At 35.0% G+C, this 18,010-nt stretch overlaps 1 protein-coding gene across 1 annotated transcript in view; it reads right to left on the reverse strand.

The window, feature by feature from the left end:
• The window catches only part of side-III (sidestep III), a 733,037-nt gene that overhangs the window by 386,493 nt on the left and 328,534 nt on the right, over positions 1-18,010 (reverse strand). Inside the window, exon 3 of the mRNA XM_067767231.1 lies at positions 13,362-13,494. Within this exon, the coding sequence (XP_067623332.1) occupies positions 13,362-13,494 (133 nt within the window). The remainder of the gene's footprint in view (positions 1-13,361; positions 13,495-18,010) is intronic.

Here is an 18,010-nt window from a genome sequence, read left to right on the forward strand (position 1 = left end):
CCACTTTTGAAAAAAAAATTTTTTTAAGTGAAATTTTAACAAAAAATTTAATATCTTTACAGTACATATGTAAATTATGTCAACATTCAACTCCAGTAATGATATGGTGAAAAAAATACAAAAATAAAAGAAAATTTCAAAATGGGCGTGGCTCCGCCCTTTTTCATTTGATTTGTCTAGGATAATTTTAATACCATAAGTCGAACAAAAATTTACCAATCCTTGTGAAATTTGGTAGGGGCCACGCCCAGTTTTTATACACAGTGGACCGTCTGTCCTTCCGCTCGTCCGTTAACACGATAACTTGAGCAAAAATCGATACATCTTTACTAAACTCAGTTCACGTAATTATCTGAACTCACTTTGTATTGGTATAAAAAATGGCCGAAATCCGACTATGACCACGCACACTATTTCGATATCGAAAATTACGAAAAATGAAAAAATGCCATAATTCTATACCAAATACAAAACAAGGGATGTTGTTGTTGTATTGGTCTACTGACGCAAAATATAACTTTAGAAAAAAACTTGGTAAAATGGGTGTGACACCTACCATATTAAGTAGAAGAAAATGAAAAAGTTCTGCAGGGCAAAATCAAAAGCCCTTGGAATCATGGCAGGAATACTGTTCGTGGCATTACATATATTATATACAAATAGACAAGATGAAAAAAAGTGGAACCGTTTTCTGCTAAACTATAATTCCAAGGTATTTAAATTTATATGTATTGATAGGAAATTTTGAGCTGTACTGTTATCCATAAATAAAAAAAAATTTTAAAAATCATTTTAATATAAAAAATTTAACATAAAAGTCACACCACTCACATGCACTTATTCCTACTATAGACACGCTGTGTGTGTGTGTGTGCTGAATCGTGAGCATGGCCGAGGAGTTGCTTTGTACACAATAAAAATTAAACAAAAATACATAGCTGATAATGCATTAAATCTATTTCTTTTCTTTTCTTTGCTTTCCTTTCTTTTCCATTCTATTCTTTTATTTTTCTCTCCTTTGTTTTCTTTCCTTTCCTTTCATTTCCTTTCCTTTCATTTCCTTTCCTTTCATTTCCTTACCTTTCCTTTACTTTCCTTTCGTTTCCTACTTTTCTAATTTTCTTTCATTTCTTTTATTTTCATTTCCCTTCCATTGTTTTTCCTTCCTTTCCTTTCCTTTCCTTTCTTTTCCTTTCCTTACTTTTCCTTTTCCTACCTTTTTTTTCGAGAAGCAGATTGATTAAATCATACCCTTCCTGCCAGAGCAATTTAAAATTTCCCTATTTTGAGCTTCCTTATTCATTATATTACCCATCGAATGTTCCTTTTATTATATTAAAATGACAAATTATATTTGTTTTATTTTCATTTCCCTTCCATTGATTTTCCTTCCTTTCCTTTCCTTTCCTGTCCTTTGCTTTCCTGTGGTTGAATTTCAACCACTGGGCGAACTCTAGTATAAATAAATTAGCGGTACCCGACAGATGATGTTCTGGGTCACCATGGTCCATATTTTGGTCGATATCTCGAAAACGCCTTCACGTATAAAACTACCACCACTCCCTTCTAAAATTCTCATTATTACCTCTAATTTGATACCCATATTGGTCAAGCACATTATAGTCACCCCTGGTCCACCTTTATAGCGATATCTCGAAAAGGGGTCCACCTATAGAACTAAGGCCCACTCCCTTTTAAAATACTCATTATCACCTTTCGTTTGATACCCATATTGTACAAACGCATTCTAGAGTCATCCCTGGTCCACCTTTATGGCGATATCTCGAAAAGGCGTCCACCTATAGAACTAAGGTCCACTCCCTTTTAAAATACCCATTATCACCTTTCATTTGATACCCATATCGTACAAACAAATTTTAGAGTCACCCCTTGTCCACCTTTATGGCGATATCTCGAACTGGCGTTCACCTATAGAACTAAGGCCCACGCCCTTTTAAAAAACTCATTAACACCTTTCATTTGATACCCATATCGTAGAAGTAAATTCCATATTCACCCCTGGTCCACCTTTAGGGCGATATCTCGAAAAGCCATCCACCTATAGAACTAAGGCCCACTTCCTTTTAAAATACTCATTAACACCTTTCATTTGATACCCATATCGTACAAACAAATTCTAGAGTCACCCCTGGTCCACTTTTATGGCCATATCTCGAACAGGCGTTCACCTATAGAACTAAGGCCCATGCCCTTTTAAAAACTCATTAACACCTTTCATTTGATACCCATATCGTACAAACAAATTCTATAGTCACCCCTGGTCCACCTTTATGGCGATATCTCGAAAAGGTGTCCACCTATAGAATTAAGGCACACGCTCTTTTAAAATACTCATTAACACTCTTCATTTGATACCCATATCGTACAAACAAATTCTAGAGTCACCTCTGGTCCACCTTTATGGCGATATCCCTAAATGGCGTCCACCTATAGAACTATGGCCCACTCCCTCTTAAAATACTCCTTAATACCTTCCCTTTGATACACATGTCATAAAAACACATTCCAGGGTTACCCTATGTTCATTTTCCTACATGGTGATTTTCTCTTATTTTGTCTCCATAACTCTCAACTGAGTATGTAATGTTCGGTTACACCCGAACTTAGCCTTCCTTACTTATTTTTATATATTTTTATACTCAGCTGAGCAGAGTTCACATATTATATTAATTTTGTTCGTATAAAGGTACCCCGTAACGGCATAAACTAATCGAGATAGATATAGAATTCTATATAGCAAAATGATCTGGGCGAAAAAAGAAATTCATTTAGCCATGTCCGTCCGTCCGTCCGTCTGTCTGTAAACACGATAACTTGAGTAAATTTTGAGGCATCTTAATGAAATTCGGTATGTAAGTTCCTGGGAACGCATCTCATATCTCTATTTAAAATGAACGAAATCGGACTATAACTACGCCCACTTTTTCGATATCGAAAATTTCGAAAAATCGAAAAAGTGCGATAATTCATTACCAAAGACGGATAAAGCGATGAAACTGGGTAGGTGGGTTGATCTTATGACACAGAATAGAAATTTAGTAAAATTTTGAACTGTGGACGTGGCACCGCCCACCTTTAAAAGAAGATAATTAAAAAGTTTTGCAAGCTGTAATTTGGCAGCTGAGTATGTAATGTTCGGTTAGACCCGAACTTAGCCTTCCCTACTTGTTTTAAACATTTTTTTTTTCCTAAGCAGATGATGTTAACAAAAAAATCCAACGTAGAACAGTTGGAGAAGTGTTGTGTACAACGGAGCTAGTCCTCTGAGAAAATTCAAGGGAAATAATGAGCTGTCTAATGGATTAGGCGATTCGGGATGTATATGTCTGGTAGTCTAGAGTCGGGTTAACTGTCAACGTAAAAAAACCCATCTCGTTTATTTACTTGGAAATGCAAGCTCCCTTATTGGTCGTTGTGGAAACTATACTCGAAATAGAGAGTGGAAAAAGCCTCCATGTCACTGGATGCATATGAGAGGATGTTGGGATGTACATAGCGCCTATCGTTCAAGCTCTCTTATTGGGTATTTTCAGAAACTATCAAGCCCAGACTTTAATTTGGGGTCCTAGTTTGCTGCGCAGATATACAAAATAAGACGTATACCAAAAAAATTTGAGGCGGTAGGCAGATTACCAATGAAGAATATAAATAGGGACCTGGAAATTACCTAGACAGCAGCACATGCCAATCTTCATAGCCTACCTGCAGACTTAATGATCGAAAATATAGCGCTAGCAATAGCAAAAAATTTTAAGGCCTCGGCGGAACTTCAGGCCGTGTGACCAAAGCCGTAAAGCGCCATTAAATAAATAGGACAAACGGACCGCATGGTGCCGAGCCTCAGCTCCAAAGAGACCTAGAGATCAAAATAGAGCCGAAGGGTTGGCGGAAGCATGTGGAAATGGGAGAAGTGCTATATATCGAAGGATTCAAATTAACGGATGTGGTCGGATCTGCTGTTTATCGTGTCTATCCAGATATATATATATATATGCTGCAGACTGCCAGTTCACTGCAGTGCCTTTCAGGCGGAATTTACAGCCGTGAAGAAAGCAAGGGAAATTCTGGAGGAATAATGCTTAAGCGGCAGTCACGTCAATATATATATTATAGTCAGGAGGATATCAGGGTAATGAACTCACACAGTACCTTATCAAGATGCGTGCTGGAATGCAGAAAAGAATTGTCAGGACGGAACATGCATCTAAACTGGCTTACGTGTCATAAAGAGGTAAAAGGTACTGCAAAGGCTGGTGAGTTGACACAGGAGAGTGCAGCATTCGATAAGTCGACGGTAAACGCCCAATTCGTTTGAGGGAAGTGAAAAGGAGACAGGAATTGCATATGGTCCATCAACCATCAGGCAGGATAGGCGTGAACTGAAGCGCGAGGTAGTGAACTCCTAAGATCATGTGCAAATTATATGTGTTAGACACACAAATTTCTTCATATCTCTAAAGAGAAGAGATGTAAGGCCCATGGAGTGCATACTAACTGAACACTGCTTTCTGGTGTCACATGCTTATAAGTTAGGCATCACCAATAAAAGCAAATGTCTGAAGTGAGAGTTACAGCTAGAGACGGTTGAGAGTGTTCTGTATTCATGTCCTGCGCTTGCGAGGTCAAGACTCCAACTACTAGAGCGTCATAGTTGCTCGATCGCCAATTGAGCTAGGTCCTGGACCTTGCCTCAAGGATCGAGTTATTCTAATACAACGTAAATTTTTGCACATAAATGGGGTTTTTCTGTTTAGTCGTCAAATAAATTATGTTAACACAATGGTCACATTCATTCTATATGAGGTTTTTATTTACCGCCCAGTTCAACCTAGCCAAATTCAGCGTTCGCAAATTGGGCAAAAAGAGTCTTATTAAACCTTCTTCAACAATATGATTGGCTTCATTTTTTCCTTTATTTTGAATCACTTTTTTCTCTCAATGTATATTAGGGTGGTTCGATTTGTATGGACGAAAGTTAACCGATATCGCCCCAATGATTTTTCGATAGGATTTGGGCTCAGGAAAAAAAGTTCCACTACGCGTACCCAAAGAAAAATTTTCGAACCTGCGAAATTTAATTTTTTTACTTTTTTTCGGCTTTGATTTTTAAGGTTTTTTGCATGACCTTCTAAAAAAAATTTCATATGTATACCCCGTCCGACCCAAAAATGTCGGCTAAAAACGTCGGCGATATCAGTTTTTTGAAAAAAAAAAAAAATATATATATATCAATCAAATGAAAAATTTTTTTAGTGGGTGATGAAAAAACCTTAAAAATCAAAGTCCAAAACCCAAATCCTATCGAAAAATCGATCGCGATATCGGTTAGTAAATCGACCCAGTCTAATGTATGTGTTTTTTTTTTTTTGTTTTCATTGTACGTAATACATATCAGTTTGAATATTTACGCAAAATTGTATACACATGGGTGAATCTCAATAATATATCAGTATTGGTAATTTTGTGCATTCCGATGTGTGCCGGCTGGAAAAATTGATTGTCTGCAATTGCACTCATACCCACAAATACATATACAAAGAAAGTGGAGAAGCTCTCATCCGCACACATATACTTCCACACAGCTATTTTATATATCATAACATTTCTTTGATTAAAAAGGTACAGAAAGCCAACAAAAGGTTGTTCAAGTTATTCGATAAGCGAAAATTAGAGAGCTTAAGGATATCGATGCCTGTTTATAATGTGCAATATATTCAACTTTTTGCTACGTGTCTATAAATTACAGGTTGACACATAACAGTAAATAAACCTTAAGAAGTGAAACGTGCACAAAGTCGTGTTAAACATAGTTCGATTCACGGCGTAGACCTTATGCCCAAAAACAAAAAAAGGATATTTGGTACGCTGGGGTTACATACAGAGCAATATATATAGCATAGCACAGCTGTCACCCGAAGGTCAATGTTACATAAATAACTGCGTATAAATTATTTGTATACAATTAACTGAGAACATTTTCTTACAAAATGCTTAACACTGGGGATAATGGCTCAAGTAGCAAATGGGTTTCCGTTACATATTGAGGGGAATAGTCAATAAATAAATATATAAGTATAAATAACAGCTGTTGAATGAAAATAAAAGAGTATCTCGTAAAAAATCATTTATTTAAGAAGTTTTAAGTGGAATTTTGTTTGATGTGACGAGAAGTGTACTTGGTTCCCAATTCTTCGGAAAATAACCAAAAGCAGATATGCATTTTCACACATGTTACTTAGAAAATTTTTCAGAAATTTTCTTGGTGATATTTTAAAAATTAGGCCTGAAAGGGTTAAGCTATTTTATTTTTCCGCTGGTGTGTGCTGCTTAAGCAGATTCCAGCATGAAAGCTTTACTTCTTGACGATACAATATTTCCCGCTCATTTTATCAAGGCAAATAATGCGCGGATTATCCGACTCGCCTCGCAATCATCCTTCACATATTTTTAACACGGAATTTGCGACAATACTTTCATATTTCGAATTTTCAATAAAACTAGCTACATATTTGTATGAGCACTAGTTTAATTAAATAATACGTAAATTTACAGAAAACCACAATTTTCCTGGTACTGTGGGAAGTACTGAGCAAGGAAATGTTCAGCACCTGGATCTTTAAATGTCGAATCAATTGTTTGATTGGCTCGAGATTATTTCAAATTACTCTTATGTATTATTTGTTGTAGTTGCAGCGATAAGGAAATTATTCGAAGCTTTTGGGGAGTGTTATCGATATAAATTCAGTAAGTTCCGCCTCATTAAGGGACTAACCCGACCGTCTCCGAAACGCTTAGGAATTAATTTTCGCTGTGTGTTCGAGCACGGTTTATGTTTTTGAAACGCTGCCGGAGGGAGCCTACGTGCACTATGCAGCCCCTTCATACAGAGTTTGTGGAACTCCTACCGAAACAAAGGTATGAGTACTCAATACTTGTAAAACTCGATGTGCAAACATACTGGTGACGTGCAGAAAAGTAATCTTTACGCCAGACCTGTAAAGTACTAAGTACATACTTGTACTAGTACCAAATAAGTAAAAGTACTCAAGTACTTCAAATCTAAGTACAAAGTATAAGTACTACAGTACTTGTACTTCGAATCGGAAAGTACAAGTAGATATACTTACGAAATACTTGCAAGTACTCGAAAGTACTTTTTCTGATAAAATATGTCAGTTTGATTCATAAATAGAAAATCAAAATGTGAGTGAAATTCATATTAGAAAGCAACAAGAAGTAAAACAACATATTAAATAAGTATAAATTGTACAACAGCTAACAATATTAAAGTAGTTTTGAATTTGCCTTCATTAGTACTAGCTTTTCAAACGAAAAGCCCGTCATTGATTGCTTTCTAGGACTATAAACTATGCCTGCTAAGGAAAATAAACGCTCTACTTGATCGAAGGAAGCTGAGGACGTATTCATTTTGAGCGATAGGTCCTTCATAAGAGGATAACTCTGAAGCATATTGAAATCTGCTGATGTATCATTAAAACACCGTAAAACTATTCTTCAGCCATTTTGTCAAAGTTTGGCGATCGTAAGGGGGCTGGGAGATAGCTTCAAAACCGTTCAATACTTATTAAAGTACTTCGAAATTACTTACAAGTACTTTACTTGTACTTCAACAATTCGAGTACAAGTACCTCGATACTTATACTTGTACTAATTTTTCGAAGTACTGAGGTACTGATACTTGTACTTGTACTGGTACTTTTTCTTTACAGGTCTGCTTAACGCATATAGTTAAATAGGGAAGCTGGAAATTTTGCGTCTCTTTTACGGTAAAACTTAGGCATTAACAATCATATATGTATCGGGAGAAATACTCAAGGAGATGTGGGGATATTTTGCAAGCAAGACATACATAATGTATGTCGGGGTTGATTCTGGATAGGTAAGAATTACAGTATTCAGATCCAAGTTGAGCCTTTTTTAATGTATTTAATAAACTGATGTAAAATAAAACAAAATTAAATAAACTTAAAAAAAATAATAATACACCAAAATAAAGCAAAATCAAATAAAATAAATAAAAATGAAATAAAATAAAATTAATTAAATTAAATTAAAAATAAAATAACATAAAACAAAATAAAATAGAATAAAATAAAATAAAATAATATAAAATAAAATAATATAAAAAATTAAATAAAATAAATTAAAACAAGGTAATATAAAATATGGTATAATATATAAAATTGTGTATTTGGTAAGCGAGACAGGCTGATATCGCTCAATACAATTTCTTTTTTTCTTAGATCGATAAATTAAATGAAACAAATTTATAAAACAAAGAAGCAAAAGTAAATAAATAATAGTTTGAAAAAACTAATAAAACACGCTTTTATAGCAAACCGAACTAAAAAATAGAAAATAATTTTCAATTAAAAATAGTTTACATAACAGTAGTAGAAGGTCAAACAATCGTTTATAGTTAATCACCTCAAAATAAAATTATAATAAAATTTAAGTTATTAACAGAATAATTTAATTCAGAGTAAAAAGCGTGGGGTGCATTTGACTACATTTCGTATCTTTCCTCTCAGATAGTTGCCAACAGAATGATTGTAACATTCAATATCGAGCACCCCACGCTTTTTACTGTGAATTAAATTATTCTGTTAATAACTTAAATTTTATTATAATTTTATTTTGAGGTGATTAACTTTAAACGATTGTTTGACCTTCTACTACTGTTATATAAACTTTTTTAATTGAAAATTATTTTCTATTTTTTAGTTCGGTTTGCTATAAAAGCGTGTTTTTTAGTTTTGTTAAACTATTATTTATTTTTAATTTTTTAGTTGAAGTAATTTTAAAAGTTTTAGTCGAGAGTGATGAAACCTCGAAACGCCAGCGGTCCATGGATGAATCCAAACCCACGGCACCGAAAAGGGCCAAGACGCAGGGAGGCTGCACGCGATCTTTCGCCGAAATTGCAAAGGGTCGGCCGATCATTGGCATTATAGACGAGAGCAGCGAAGATGGCAGGATCCCGAAACAACAGTGGAAGTGGATCGGGCCGCGCTCGCTACGGTGGCCGTTAAGGTTAAAAAGATAACCCTGGTCCACCGCCATCTTATACCGATGCAGGGTGGTTCCAGGGCAATATCAAGCTAATTTCCTGTGACGACGCCAGGTCGATCAACTTCTATAGGGCCGCCGTCACGCTGATAGGGGTGGTATATCCGCGCGCGCGCCTCAAGGTGGTGGAGGCGCGTGATATCCCCTCACAACCAAGGGCTAGAGCCTGGGTTCCAGTGACGGCAACGGACCCAGCTGACATCTTGGAGCTGCTCCAGGAGTACAACCCGCCACAGGTTTGGAAGTCAACCCGGATAAAACCGAGCTTGTTCTCTTCACGAGGAGGTACAAAGTACTAAATCTTACACCGCTACGAATTGGGGGTAGGTTCTTAGCGTTTAGCGATCAAGTCAAATATTTGGGAGTCATTCTGGATAGTTTCATAATAAGCGACAAACAAAATCGAATGCCGTGGAACTTAAATTTAAAACTGCATGATATTGTGCAGAATTGGCAAATCTTTGCAATACAAATTTTGACATTTTCAAAACCACACAACAAAAAACACTGAATGCCCATATATATATGAGTACTCAAAGCGCTAACTAACAGGCAAAGATTTGTGTTTTTTTTGTTGTGTTTATTGGGATATGTATATTCCTATTCATATTTGGCTTCATACAAAAGCAGACTTATTTATGATGGTAGAAAGAAATCAGCAACGGTGATCTCACATAAAAAAATCTTCGCAAAAAAGAGGGTAATATTTCCTAAAGCACCAACGAAATAAGGTTTAGATAAGTGCCAACTAGACTGTGTTGATTTAGATACGAAAATAATTTCTCAGAATCGCTAAATTAAACAAATTTCCAAAAAGTAAAGAAGGCTAAGTTCGCGTGTAACCGAACATTACATATTCAGCTGCCAAACTACAGTTTGCAAAACTTTTAAATTACCTTCTTTTTAAAGTGGGCGGTGCCACGCCCATCGTCCAAAATTTTACTAATTTTCTATTCTGCGTCATGAGGTCAACCCACCATCCAAGTTTCATCGCTATATCCGTCTTTGGTAAAGAATTATCGCACTTTTTCGATTTTTCGAAATTTTCGATATCGAAAGAGTGGGCGTGGTTATATTCCGATTTCGTTTATTTTAAATAGAGATCTGAGATGAGTGCCCAGGAACTTACATACCAAATTTCATTAAGTTACCTCAAAATTTACTCAAGTTATCATGTTTAGGGTCAGACGGACGGACATGGCTAAATGAATTTCCTTTTTCGCCCAGATCATTTACATATATGGAAGTCTATATCTATCTCGATTAGTTTATGCCGTTACGGGGTACCGTTAACGAACAAAATTAATATACTCTATGAGCTCTGCTCAGCTGAGTATAAAAATTTTGTGTTAGACTTATATAAGAATTTCAATTCAGAAAATTTACAAATTTTTAAGAGGAAAATGTGGTAACGCTTCAAAAAGTGAGATATTTTCAAAAAACCGGATTTGACGATAGTACGCCTTGAGAAAAAGAATCAATTACCAAGTATAAGTACATTGGTAATTGATATCTAATACACACATTTTCAATTATTTAAAATTTTAAAAATTTTTGTAAGAAAAAATTGATTCATCCATAAAAAGCAAGAACAATACCTCATGTTACAAACTTAGGTCCTTTTTTAAGCTAAGCTTCTCTTACAATTTGCTTCGCGCTATCTTTTAATTTTTCCCAGGCCTTCGACGTGTGTGCAAAGTTAGAGGCAAAATAAAACTGTTTTAGAAAAGCTGAGCATTGGCACTAACTGAAGAGATATAATGCATACCAAGAATTTCATGGTCAAACCGTTGAGTAGCGGTACATTTAAGAGGCGCTATGAAAAATATGAAAACGTTATCTAATAGCTCTCTCTTGCATATTAGGTTGCATTTCTGTAATAGAAAGTGTGTTTAGAGGCTCTATGTACCACAACAGATCACCTTGGGAGCGTATAATTTATTTTGTTAAAGCTGACAATGGACATAGTCCTAGGAAATATAATTTCAAGCGAGAGTTCGATGATCACTGTGAAAAAGCTTGAAAGTCGCGGTCATCACCTCTTAGTAGTCATCATTGTGTAAAATGTTTTCATCCAAGTGAGGTTGCCTTTTGATAACAGAAGGTTGCTTTGACGGCAATTGATACTGCGGTAGCTTGGGAAAAGCTTTCATAAAATCTCTTATAAAAATTAATGTCCGAGTATAGCTACTCAGAAGCCTCAATAGCTACTTAATGTGTATCTCTAATGCGGCGAAAATTCGGCTTTTTATTAATAAAAAAATTTCATTTTTAAACAAAGAAAATAGAGTAACATATACCACTTTTAAAACCATTTTAGAGACCAAGATAATTACTGTATTGAACGGAAGTATAATTTACTGATTTCTGCATTTCAAAATCATCAGCGATGCATTCCCAAAATTCTTTTGTATCTTCTAATTTATACTTATATGACACTAGTTTATTTTGTCTTAGATTCTAAACTGAAAAAACTGACGAAACTTTGTCGGAGCGTCAAATTACAAAAACAATATTGCACAAGAGAAAGCGAGACCAATATTGCCCAAAAATAAATTATTTTGGCATGTTATTGTTTACATTGAGAATTTTATTTGGAATACATTTTTTTTTTTTTCACAATAGAAACAATGATCATTATATCGCGCTCTCCTAGTTCACATATTTCGCAAAAATGTTGATTTTATTTGTATAATTGAGCACACAATTTTCAAAATAAAAACAAAATTTTCATTTGTCAGAAAAAAATTAAGAAAAAACAGCCGAATGTCAAAAAAACCTTACGAAATACAAACTGACTCGTTTCTTTTTAATGAACTCGGTTGTATTTTTCTTGTATTTCGTAAGTTTTTTGGAATACAGTTTACACACTTACACCAATACTGAAGTCGTATTAGAAGGGGGGGCGATAAAAAATTTAAGAAAAAATACAGGAAAAATAAAAAAAAAAAATACATGAAAATTAAGAAGTGTCATATATGTATTACCAGATATTGGCACTTAATTGAAGAGAATTAAAATAAATTGAAATAATTGATCTGGAATTGAAAAAAGATGTATTCATTATCAAGTACCAATAAAGAGTAATTGTATTCAATAATTAAGTTTTTTAATTGATCAATTGCCATTACCAAGTATATACACCACAGTTCTACGTTCCAAAAGAAATTTTCTTTATATTGTGAAAAACTTAAACTTGATTATTAACAATTTCTAATTTTTGTATCAACCTTTTCATATTTTTGAATCAATTATTATTATTATTTTTTTTCAATCAAGAATACTTGAAGGAATATTTATCACAATATTTACATGTAGGAGTTAGCTCAGGGAATATAAAGTTGAGCACCTCGACTAGAAATCTAATGCGGTGACGGTTTCGTAATTTATTTTAAGTTCAATTTCAATTTAATGAATAAGAGTTTTTATGCAATGTTCTCTCTTTTTAAGAAACTTATCCCACTAGCCAAGGAAAAAGCAGTTTATATTTTTAAGGAAATTATTTTTCCAGATCTAGGGAAAGATTTTTATGTCAAAATATTTTCCTTATTTTAAAAGCTATTTTTTAAGACTTTTTTTGTGTACATTTAGAACGCTGATTTCACAAAATTAAGGAACAATGAAAATATCATTTCTGCTGAAGATAGAAAAAAAAAAAATATTTTCAAAAACCACAGTACGTAAGTTTTTAATTTTTTACAACTTTCTCGATCCAGTCCAATGCATGATCTCATTGTGTTCATCTATACAAAAACGGTTTACATATGCTTAGATGTATATATTCCTCAAAAAGAGAGCGTGTAAGTGCACTAATTCCCCAAAGCACACATGGGTGAGTACGCTTCTACAGCTTTATTTGCCACACTCTGTTAGCTTCAGCCTGACAGCTAGAAGCCGACAGCCGCATCCAATTAAAATCCACTTGTGCTACTATTATTTTCGCCCACATTTCGGTTAGTTTCACCTGTGTGCTTGTATGTGTGTATGTGTGTAATATGGTTAACATTCCAGGTATGAGTTCCACGATTTTCTCTTTATATCAACATTATTGCGATTGTTTAATGCACTCGCAGGATGTAGCCTCTTTTAATTTTTTCTTACCATTGTTTATTTAGCTGCCTTCATTACGTTTTCCACTTATTTCACAGAAATTCTTTGTTTTTGTATTTCATTATAATATTTCTTTGTTGTTTTCTTTTTTGTCTTTTATAGGTAGGTATGTATTTTTGCTTTTTAGCTTTCTCACTCACCTGTAAAGTGGTTTGCCAGCACTCTCACGAAACCACAACACCATATAAACTCTGTCATCTTTCGCTTCTGGCTCAATGTCACATGGAAGCGTTGCGGTGCGCCCCAGCACAGCCTCAACGGCGACAGTGGAAACTGCAAATAAATAAATATACAAAGGTGAGAAATAAAAACGATAAAAGGTTAAAAATACATGCAACAATCTACGAATGTGGCAATGATAGGATAAGTGGATGTGGAGCAGTTTGCAAAAATAAGTACCAACCTTTGTTGTTTTACAAGCCAACTTGCTAAGAAGATTTTGGAAACTTAAGCAAAACAAATTAAAATTTGTTTCATATTTATATAACGGTGGTTTATCCCCGTACGCAATTTAAGAATTATGTTGAGAGAGTTTTAGAAAAAATTAAATCTTTTTTTCATCCATTCAAATACAGCTGAAATTGTGTTTTTTTTTTTTTTTTTTGGTTGTATCTAACTTCGTTATTTGATTGAGTTTTCATTTATTGGTTTTTTGTTAGTTTGATGAAAATAAAATCCTACCTTGAAGGACTGGTTTTTTAGAAAAAACTATAAGAAAGAGATTTCAGCGCTCAAATGGAAATAAGAAGAGTTTATAGAGATTCTCAAGCCAAAAATTTTAACTTATCAAATTAAAAAGTCTGATGTAAAATAACCAAGTTACAACACAAAAATAATTTCGCCTGTATTTGCAAGGATAAAAAAATGAAAAGAAAATTTTCCGAAACCTTCTCAACATAAGCATCAAACTTAGGAGCGTTTACCAGAATTTGTTTGACGTCCAAACCTAAGAACACCAATCAAGTGCCAAGACTTATGCTATAAAATGACACCGTACTTTTGGCAAATACTTGAAGTTGTCTAGACCCTAGCCTAAATTACGCCCCAAGATCTGAGAACTCTATTGCCCCAAAAGCTGCAGCCTTGACCTTGCGAACGCGGGACACTAACGTAGAACGTGTTTATCGCTTCCTGCAGCTCATACCTCTCTCCTACTCTACTGTTACTTAAAAGCATGCGACGCCAGAAGGCGTTGTCCAGTTAGTATGTTCTTCGTAAAAATCAAGTTTTCTCTCTTTAGAAGGTCCACTTCCCCCAGGGCCACTGCTGCTTACTTCGCGACTATAATTTCCGTCTGCATTGTATGCTTTTATCTTTTAATCCCCTCCTCTCTCTTTCTACTTTTCCATCTACATCCAAGCCATCACCCATTCCCTTGGCGTTTCCTTTCTACATCACTTTCATGTTATATCCTCGTCTTTTTCTCTTCCTCCTATTCTCTCATTTCGCGTTTTTCTCTGCCTACAAAATATTCTATAGCCCCAGTCTTTTTCCCTCACACGCTTCCTGTGTCTCTTTCTACATGGAAATCTGTGTTTCTTTTTCCTTTTCACGGTTTCGCTTGCTATGCGAAATATTAATGTAGGATAATTCCAAAAATTAGACCATAAATTACATTTTTTCGCATAGATCGCTCTCTAGTCCACTAAATCTGCTGTAAATTTTAGTAAAATTGGGTGAGTTTAGGAGATGACATTGACTAAATCTTCTCGTTACGAGTCGCCGCAAAGTTAGCTTACAATATTTTGGCGCTTTTAACCTTTCCTAGCACGCAAATATATCTATATACATATATATACAAACATATAAATATGTATGTGTGTGCTCTCGCTGAACGCGTGTTTGAATGTTTGGTTCACAGCGAACAAACACAGTATTTTTTCTTAATATAATTTTTGTTTAAACATTCTTGTTGTTTTGTTTGAAAGAAAAAAATTTTTTGATGCAGAATGATTGCTAATATTTGAAATTTTAGGTGTATATAATAAATAGCCATGTTTTTTTACACGCATATACGTTTACGTTTGCGCGTAAAAAAAAGCCTATCCTCGCTTAGATAATGCTTAGGAGACCCATCTAGCGGCAGTGGTTAAATAACTAGCTACAGAACAGGGTGTACCTAAAATCGGAGATATGAACCTCTGGTGGCCATAATGTATAATATGTAGCTGAATCAGTTGCGATGAATAGTGGACACGCATAGAATACATAGAATTAGTGTAGAGGGTGAAACATAGACACATATTTCAGTTACATCTGAGTATAATGGGTATTGAAATTTAGAATTACAAATTTTATGCGCAGTAATTTCAAAGGTGTATTTAAAGTTTTACGCTTAGCAGTCCACATAAAGTTCAAGCGTAATCGTCTATAGAGGTAAAAAAAACACAGCTAATATTTCAAAAGTCAGTTCAATAAGAACTAAGTGATATTTGTGCTTTACTTGTAGCTGATGCGTTTTATGTGCGTTCCCCAAACATGCACATGATATTATTATCACAATTACACACATATCCGATTAAAAATAAACGCATAATCACAATTGACTGCGTGAATTCACACTTTTAGTACTGGTTTGATTGTCTTATGTTTCTTTTTTTTTGTTCTGTTTGTTTCTTATCAAGTCATTTATCTCTTGCATTTAAATTGCCAATTGATTTTGTTTGTAGTGGAAGGAAGTGGAAATGGTTACGTGGTGTTGGCATTAGCGATGAATGAGCAAATTGTATTGGTGGTTGAATTGTTGTTGATGGCTTCGGTGTTGATGACTGGAGCACTTGAAGGAAAACCATTAAATGAGAGCAACAAAGCTTCAATGATTGCTGAAATATAAACAATCAAACAGGACACGAATATTTAAAAAATTCCTGCTATGCGACAAGCGATATGCTGCTATTGTTATGTACATATGTACCTTGTGAGCGAAAGTGGCATCGTGGTGACAAGGAGACAAGAGAAGTTGTACGAAATCCAAGACATATACACACATTTGTATGCAAATATAGCGAACCCCTGGCAGTATAGCTCTTAACTAGATGGGCAAAAATTCCAGCTTGTAACTCCCATTTGCTGAGAGAAATCGACGTAGCGAAAATCATTGCTCGCGGTATGGGGAATTCTTAATATAAGCGTAATGTGTAAAGTATAAGCGCAAGTTTGAGCGTTGTCTTTGGAAGTGGTATGCTGTATGATGGATAAATGTTGAATGTAAGGGGATCACAGCGTGTGATATTGGTATACTGTATGAGTTACTGCAGAATGTGTAAGCGTAGACATAGTGGTAGGTAAGGAAAGAAAATGAACGCAATCGAACACGAACTCGAATCCCAAACCGAGCCCGAAACTTTAACCGAACCCGAAACCGGAACTGAATCCGGAAAGGGAACTGGGCCGTAGCCAAATCCGGAAAAAATCCTTAACCGCAAAGGAAACCGGAACCAAACTAGAACCGAAACCAACACCGAAACCGAAGTACATGCTATCAATTATATATGCGTTATAGGTGACGTATAAATGAGTTAACCATTTCTTATCGAGGTATTATAAATTTCCTATCGATAAACCAGTTATGAAGAAGTTACCGATTTGCATAAGCAAAGCTCCGTTATTCAAAATTTGTCGATTTACTGTGGAAAAGTTATTGATTATTTATCGACAATTTATACATATACTAGAAGAAATTTAACGACAGATCTTCGATTTTTTAACAAAAAGTTATCGATAATTTATCGATTTTATATTTTAAACTTATCGATTTCTCATGGACGTTTAGCAATTTCTTTTCGGCATATTATCAATACTTGTATTACTGACGGAACAGAAACAGAAAATATTTCAACAAAGCTATAAAAAATCAGCCAATATGTCCGCAAAACCACAAGTAAAAAACCCCGAAATGTATAGAATATTGCCAATGCAGCGACTGAATTGAAAGTCGAGGATCTCGCGAGCCTTACGAGTAATTTCAGATTCGAGAATCTCGCGGGAAGGCGTGTTCTTGATGTTTCGTTGAAAAATTAAATATTGCGAAAAAAACTATTCAGATATGGTTTTGCCGGCTCGAGGAAAAAAATTATATTGTGACGAATATTAGTGACACTAAGTGATGCTCACATCCCTACTATGATGCTAAGTAAACGAAGTAACAACAACAATAAAACAGACAGTCACTTGTCACGAATCAATCATTATGTCTACACATATGTACGTACACACAGCGGAGAAGCAACGCACAACCACATGCATATATCTGAGATACTACCCAAAGTATGCAATGAGAGAAACTATAAAATCGTGCATCCGTAGTTACAGCTGAGAAATTTTATAGCTGATGGCTAACTAGTAGATTCTGGAAATGGAAGCGCCTAGAAGATGCGGAAGAGGAAATCAGAGAGTATAAAAGGCAGCAACAGTAGAGGCGCGAAAATCATTTTGATTAGAGAAGCCACCTTTCGAGCAATAGTAGTATTATGAAGTAGTGTTATTTTGAAAGTAGTCAAATAAAGGCCATTTTGCATTATTGAATAGTGGAGTTATTTATTCAACAGTTCAGTGATTCGAACGTTAGCAGAAGATTGCAAATAAGGGGAATTGCAGTAAATTCGTTACAATTGGTGTCAGAAGAGGAATTGTTAAATAAATTCCGAAGACTTCTAATACAAATTGGGCATGGCAAAGTTGAGTGAATTAACGATCCAGCAACTGAAGGAGGAGTTGGAAGTCCGTGGATTGGCAATTTTTGGCGATAAATCCCAGCTACAAAGACGACTAAGTGTAGCTATAGTATTTG

This window comes from Eurosta solidaginis, chromosome 1 (assembly GCF_040869045.1).
Source record: "Eurosta solidaginis isolate ZX-2024a chromosome 1, ASM4086904v1, whole genome shotgun sequence".
Lineage (NCBI taxonomy): Eukaryota > Metazoa > Arthropoda > Insecta > Diptera > Tephritidae > Eurosta > Eurosta solidaginis.